Raw genomic sequence first — 8,179 nt, forward strand, 5'->3', positions numbered from 1 at the left:
TAGTTATTATTATTATTATTGTATTAATAATTTGAAACTTTCAAGTGATTTTGTATTTTGGCAAATAAAAATTTTAATTTGAATTGATAATAATCTAATCAGTAATAATAATGAGAAAATCGAACAAAAAAAGTTCAATCCAAGTTCAACTCAATCCATAATTAAATCCAGGTCGCATAATTATAGCCTATTACTCATTATAGTTAATAATATGATGAATATTGTAATATTTTTTTATTATATTTAGGTGAATAATATACCACCCCTGATAGAATAGGTTGGTTTAATCCACCGATTATTTATTTTGTTTGCTATGAGTTTAGAGTCATAGATTCCCTCATAATGATAATGACTAATGTGTGAAATTCCCTCTTTTGTATCCATGTTGGATTGCATTGAATTGTATTGACTGAACTTGTACATAATCAAATGTCTAATTTCCAGTCAGATATATGACTGTAAATTTGTGATATTTGTTCTCATGTACCTGATGATGTCTATGTATTTGTATAAATCTGTACTGATTAGTAAAAAGGGGTTAAGTCACAAATCGACATTTTGATTTTTCTACATGTTCTTATTCAGAGAAATTTGCTCTTTTTTGGTATAAAGGATTTAAGTCTATATTATAAATTGTTTTAGAATTATTCTCATGGTAAAATGGATACATCTTTGAAAAAATCATTCATGTGTGATATAAATGATACAAGTCAACTAATAACCTCTAACGGTGGAATTAAATCTAATAGGTATTGGTAAAAATGATACAAGTCAACTCAAATAAAGATCAAAAAGGGTTAAGTCATGAAATACTCTGATACAAGGTTTTTTTAAGTCGTACACATTTTTGTTAACACCTGTATAAAAAATGTCAATATATGAGAAAACATTATTGGACACAGTAAACATGTTAAGAAATATGAAGAGCAACGATTAGTAATACTTTCAATAAATTTCATACCAAATTTTTGAACTTTGTTTTTGCTCTCCTGAAAACTCACTTAACACCTTCATACTTATTAGTACAGAAATTCACACGACAATAGAGAGTAAATTAAATTGAATTGATTTATTGATGTTTGCAACTTATAATACACTGTTAAATTGAAAAATATAACTTATTAGCTTGATACACTATTTAACAGCTATATAATAATAATTAAAGTTCTTCTAATATCATCTATATAATAAATACGTTTTGTAAGATAAATATGCTTTTAAACTTAGATTCGTTAAATTGTAGTTATTTAGATTTCTAGTTCAACTAATAAATAAATTGTGTTTGTGTGTTTGCAGTGATGAGTTGCCAGTACAACTAACGTTACCAAGAGCTGTGAGGGAAGCCAAGAACCGGCAACAGTTGTCTTCACTAGCTCTACTCGGTCAAGGTAGGTCAACTCAAATTAAAAACATCATCAAAGTCAATGTATTTCTTGTGAATATTGAATGACCAATAAATTCTATTCTATTCTATTCTATTCTATCTATTCTATTCTATTATTCTATTAGCGGATGCCCGCATATTAGAATGACATCTGTGCAACGAAAAGTTGAGTTATGGCTTCATAAATAAGTTGAATTCCTGATTTTAACTTTATGTGACGACTCTGCAACCAGGCATCAGTGATGTGTCCCTACAGTAAGACTTGAGCTGGGCATTAAAAAAGGCTAAAATAAACTTTTAGATTTTTTTGAGTTTCAGATTTGTATATTATCAAGCTATCAAAATGAAAAAGTTTCTCAGGAAAACATTTTTTTCGATCATTACATTTAGAGATGAGCGCCGAAAGTTTAAATTTTGGAAAGAACATTTCAAATTCGGTAGGCGATAAATCCATTAGATTTAGAGGATGAATCTTCATGGTATTGTTGATTGATGAAACATCTTTTTGGAAAATATCTATTTTTGAGAAAGTTATTCAAATGACCAAAAATATCTCACTAAAAGTCATTTTGGTCATTTTATTAAATTGAATAACTCTTCAAAAATTTATAATTTTTTTGTTATTCAATCAACATAAAAAAATCATCCTTGAAATTTCATGGATTATTTCTCACCGAATTTGAAATAACCTGTCCCAAAATTTAAACTTTATGCGCTCATGTCTCAAAAGTAATGATTGGAGAAAACTTTTTTCCTGTGAAAACTTTTTCATGTTATAGAGATAGGATTCAAATCGAAAAACTTTGAAAAATGTCACCTTTATAAAGTTTTTATTAGCCTTTGCACAGCTTTAAGACTTCTAAATAACTATTATGAAAATGTCACCTATTATTTTTGGAAGAATATTAGTTTAAGTTCATAGACCGACTTTGTAACACAAGCAGTAGTAGTAAGTTGAGAGAAGCAATCAATTATCTGAAATTTTTATTAATCACACAAAAGTTTTATTGAAGAAAAACTTGAATAATACAAATCCTAAAAATGAAAAACCTTGAAATAATAAATTCAAATACATTTATTTTGCCAAAATAATACAGATTGATAAAATAAATTCTAACTTACAAGATGGCACTACCGGCAAAGAACAACTTGTGCGCCGGCAGTGAGTTCGAACAACTAGGTACAGCAAACATGTCAATAGAAAAGATAATATAGCTTATTTAAACCACTAAAATAATAGTACTTTACGTCACAAGCCCGGTAACGGTAGTTTACCGCATAAGTATGATTGTTTCTGCCCGAAACATAGTTGAGGGCAGAATATCATACGAATGCGGTAAATACGTTACCGTACAAGTTACGTACAATTTTTTTTGTCATACTTTTCTCAGAAAGAATAATATGTTGAGAAACAGTAACCATTACCTTACCTGCTGCTGTTCGAGTTACTGCATTCTATAACATGACCTAGCCATAGCTCCTAGGTCATAACAGACCCATCTTGCTCAAATAGAATAATAAAGGCCAATGTTTAAAAATGTCAAATGAGTTCTCATAACTTGAACTTATTAGATGAGTTCTAATAATATTTGAGTTATTCTATTAGTTACTTAGATATTATTAACTCACTCTCTTCTTCTCACTAAAGTCTCAACAATGATAGTTTAAATTATTGTTACCATATAACAAATGAAGACTATAACGCTAAGACTATTTATAGCTATTTGAATCAATTTCAATGTTCCAATTTCGGAACTGGGAAACATACTCGACTGTAAGAAAACCATATGATCTCTTTACAGTATAGTATGCTGTAATGAAAATCACAAGTTTTCTTGTTCTGCAAACCGCTGTTTACCGTTTGATTTGATGCATGGAAACAGCTGCAATTGAGTAAGTATGACAAAAATAAAATTACGGACCTCAATAAACCTTGAGCCTGTCGTTACTTTCCAAAACTCATAAAGATTCGAGAACTATATTGAATCTATGAAATAAATACCAAACAATCTCTTGTTGTCTTATTTAGTAAAAATAAATTGAATTCGTCATACTTTTTTGCAGAATTCTGGAGGTACCCTATGGCGAACCCGCGTCGCAACCTAGGGGGAGTGGTAGGTGGAGGGGGTGACCAAACAGGGGCTGACAGCTGCACGGAGAGTCAGGCGAGCAGTCTAAGCAGCTTCGACAGTGGCTGCAACAACATGAGCCCTGTACTCGACAACCATCAACATCAGGTATATAATACGAGTCATGCAATCAATAATGGATATCCGTAGGCGAATCCTGTTGTTCTTACCTGGAATTTATGATTTTTATATAGATAAATTGAATGAAATTAAATAAATTAAATAGGATAAATGGTCAGTCCTGTTACTAATACTTATCAAATCTCAGAGGGAAGTAAATAAGACTGATCATTTTTTTAAATGTATGAATTCAGGCTACTTTTTTGTATTTAAAATAGAATTATAGTACCGGTACCCTTTAAAATTGTTAAAATATTACAAACTTAAATTGCTACGTTACAATTTGTATTCTTGTTTTTAATATTCTAAACATTTTAAAGAGTACTAAGATTCTATGTCATAAAGACTAATCATATTTGATTGGCCGGAATAGTTCAGAATTTTTGATAATATAATTATGATACTCACTGTACTGTACACTGATGCTGATCTGTGGGAATCCACCTTAATTCTTCAAAATTGTATATTTGTATAGTATTTCTGTACATTTCAACTTATTGAATATTTTTACAGAGTATTTTTGTATATTTAACTTTTTCTGTAATTGAATATTGTTTGAATGAACAGCAGGAAAGGCGGAATGAGTCGATTGTGCTGAACCTGAGTCCTCTATCGCCCAATGGAAATGGGGAATCACAGCCCGCCAGTCTCATGAGCACATTCAAGGGATCTCCTGTCAATTGTGATGAAACTAAAGGTGAGTGGAAATGTTTTTGAAACAGTAGTTCCGCTTCAGTTGTGTTATACAAAATCTGCCACAAAAATAACGTCACTCAAAGATCTGAAGATTTAAAAATAATTATTTTTGGCTAAAATAAGTAATAGGCTACCGGGTGTTTCAAAAAGAATGACCCAATTTTGAACAATTATTGACCGAGCGAAGTGAGGTCTAAGATTCAAGTCGACGGTTTGGCATTTCTCTTAATGTTTAAATGTTGCGCATTTACGGCGAAACGCAGTAATAGATTTTCATGAAATTTGACAGGTATGTTCCTTTTTAAATTGCGCGTCGACGTATATACAAGGTTTTTGGAAATTTTGCATTTCAAGGATAATATAAAAGGAAAAAGGAGCCTCCTTCATACGCCAATATTAGAGTAAAAATCTGGTGTGGCGCACTCACACATCTTTCCTTGCCGTTATGAAAGGAAAATTTATCACCTGACCCTAGTGTTCTCGCGCATCTCAAATCTACTATTCAAAGATATGAGACAGCTGGTGATAGGACAATAACGCTAGAGACACGAGGTCTGCTATCTCTTCGTAGTGAATGATTTAATAGAATCAACAGTTGCCAACAGTTTGCAATTAAATAATCACATCTTCTCGTATTTCAAGCTTATTTTCAATTTTAGGTGAAAATGTTACTGGACATCAATAGCAGAGATTTTCATGCTCAATCTTTTCCACTGAAATTTTTTGTTTAAATTGTATATGAAGGCTGCTAATTGAGAATCTAAAATCAAATTTTGCATAGATGGGGCGGAGCTCCTGAAATTTTTACAGATATAGGACTTGTTGCAGTTTGATATAGCTTATCATGACTATTCCAGGTATGATTTGATCAAATCGTTGAAGCCGTTTTCGAGAAAATCGCGAAAAACCCTGTTTTTGACAACATTTTTGCCATTCTAGCCGCCATCTTGGATTGCATTTTCTGATCGTTGTATTGTTTATGCTAATAACCTAATAAATAAGTAAGTAAACTTGATCAATGTGAACGCTCCTTTACTTTTATGATAGATTGATTCACAGTATAACGTCAGCACCTGATTAACATTGGTTTGCTATATTTGTATGGCATTAGACAAAGCATTTAGCTCTATTCTTTTCCAACTCTGTGCTGTACACAGTTGGAAAAGGATAGAGCAATCTGTTATGTCTAAAGACAGACGAGGATAGCAAACTAATGTTGATCAGATGCTGCCTTTATAACGTCAATCTCACTAATACAGTAAAACATAAATTTTACGCCATGAACGTGCTTTAATGACCTCCTCCTAATACTTTCCTCATCATTCCATCAGATTAAATTGTTTCCAAGTTGATAATAATATAATGACTGTTTCTAATATTGGTCGTTTTGATTTCACTTGCAGTTGGTTTCTCGTCGCTGCAGAGTGACAGTTCGCTAGCTTCTAGTGGGATGGTGATCCCCGTAGCCACTGAGACTTGTGCCAGAGCTCCAAGACCGACTCCTCCCAATACTCTGAATCTGGTCTGCGTCAACTCGGATCCTGCCAGCACTACTATTGGTCAGTTTGTTGAAGTTTTATTCTCAAATTTTATTGATTTTTTTCATAGCAATTGCTCCACATTATGAAACTGATATCTATTCTCGAGCTGAACCTTTATTAGTCGTTTTGTTACTAGCAGGCTACTTTAAGGGAATCAAAGATTTTTTCCAGAAAGTACACCTTCTGATCCAACTGGGAAAATACTATTGCTTAGCAATTAAGCCAGGTATTCACATTATGAATAGGCCTAGGCCTAGTTAATCATCTTGTGGTTGGTAGCCCACATAACACTTGGTTTTGATAAATAGCTACAGTGTAAGGAACAAACTTCATGAAAGTGAATTTGCTTTTCTCAAAGTATTATATTTTTGAATTTCCAAGGGCCGGGTTCCGAGTTCGGGATTTAGCTAATTTCTAGACTAAACAGCTGGAGTCAGAAAATTGGCTCTCCGAAACGGGGCGTAGTCGCTGTAAAACGACTAACTATTTTTAAATTGAATTTTGAAAAACTAGAAAATTGAACACAAAATAGAGATAAAATAGTGTAAAGTTTTATCTATTTTTAATCATTTAGGAATGTTCTACTTCGTCAAGGAAAAACGTTTCCTGAATTATAGAACTGAGATTATCATAAAAGCTGCGACTACGCCCAGTTTCGGAAAGACAATTTCCCACTGCAGCTGTTTTAAGTCTAGAACCATAGAGAAACAATAGCGTAGGTAGATATCCCATGGTATAGGGCGTTTATGTCGCAACTTTTACTGTTATCTCAAGCCGATTACTGTTTATTATTGTCGAATTTTACTGTTTTGTTGGGATGAGAGTGTATGAACGGCACAATATGAGAGACTACCAGTGTCACACAGCTTCACGGGAAAGAATTACATGAACAATCGGCTTGAGATAACAGTAAGAGTTGCGACATAAACGCCCTATACCATGGGATATCTACTTATGCTATTGTTTCTCTATGCTAGAACTTAGCTAAATCCCGAGTTCGGAACCCGGCCCTAAGTATAATAAATATAACGGTCTCATCATAATTTACATTATTCATAATAAATATCTACTCATAATCATTAACAGTTTCAATAGTTTTGTTATTCTTTCTGCAAATCAATTCAATATAGAACTTCTTACATCTTTCTACATCAAAACAATTGGGGAATATCAGCTTTTATCACATTTCAATAAGACTGTTCAGTTATAGATGGAGCAGAGGTAATTATAAGAATAATTCTGTGTTCTAATTACCTTAGGTGGAATCAAACTGTCAGAAGTCTCAAATTTATTAATCCATCTTCTATGCGAAATCACGTTTCAACACTAAAATGACGACTTGCAGACTGTAGTAAGGTCCACGTTATAATGACAGGTTTGATTAGCAATGGTATTGCTATCCTTGTCCATCATTAAACAAAGCTGATAGCGCTATCTCTTTCTCGCTTTGTTTTGCTGCCAGATCATCTTTTGAAAAATTAGAAATAATAGTCTAATTAATTAACAAGATATTTCATCTTTATCATTAAAATTTATTTTGAAATTATTGAAAAATGCAATTTCTCGCTTAATAAATCATAATTGATTATTTTAAACAAGAATGGACAGTTAATATTACATTAATAAACCTGTATAGCTACCGTTTTATAAAGGTTGATAAGACAGAGGATCGGCAGCGTTGTTCTGCTATCTGTCACCACTACCATTATAACGTGGACCTCACTATTTAATACCATACTGTAGGTTTGCTTGCCACCTTATTAAAAGTTCTACAATTCTGTGATTCAGGTATTGATACTGATATTACTGAATTGTATTATTGGAAATGTGAAGTGTGTTCTTTATAAATAAAATTTAATTTGTAATGAAAAATGTATTCAATTGTTATTTGTGTATTTTTGCAGCCGCAGCTAGATCGAACACCAACAGCACACCGTTCAACAGCAGCTGGTGGTGGTTAGCAGCTCCACGGGGGTGACAGGGGGTAAAACCCCTCCCCCACCCCCACCGAGGTGGGCGAAGCCAGCCGCTCAGCGGCCAACCGCAACCTTCACGGTCACTACACAACCGTCACGTTCTCCCATGAATCAGGAGATCACGCCGCCGCCTCATGTGGAGGTGTCCTGTTGCAGGTTCGTTTAATTCTATAGAATTACAGGGATAATTTAGGACGTTTTTCATCAAATTTTGTATTTTTCTACAGGAATTAATTTGATAAATAATAATAATAAGTTTTATTTCGACAAAAAACAACAAAATTTACATACTTTTTTAACGGTATACAATACAAATAGCATCAATATTGTGTA

General features: G+C 32.9%; 1 protein-coding gene across 1 annotated transcript; it reads left to right on the forward strand.

The window, feature by feature from the left end:
* Nucleotides 1–1,296: 1,296 nt before the first annotated feature.
* LOC120349307 lies at nt 1,297–7,897 on the forward strand (the record flags this gene model as incomplete). The annotated part of the gene is made up of 5 exons (XM_039419272.1): nt 1,297–1,388; nt 3,449–3,621; nt 4,201–4,330; nt 5,733–5,888; nt 7,775–7,897. Coding segments are annotated over 5 exons (625 nt in total), but the record flags the coding sequence as incomplete, so codon positions are not given.
* Nucleotides 7,898–8,179: the final 282 nt, after the last annotated feature.

This window comes from Nilaparvata lugens, unplaced genomic scaffold, assembly GCF_014356525.2.
Source record: "Nilaparvata lugens isolate BPH unplaced genomic scaffold, ASM1435652v1 scaffold9267, whole genome shotgun sequence".
Classification (NCBI taxonomy): Eukaryota; Metazoa; Arthropoda; class Insecta; order Hemiptera; family Delphacidae; genus Nilaparvata; species Nilaparvata lugens.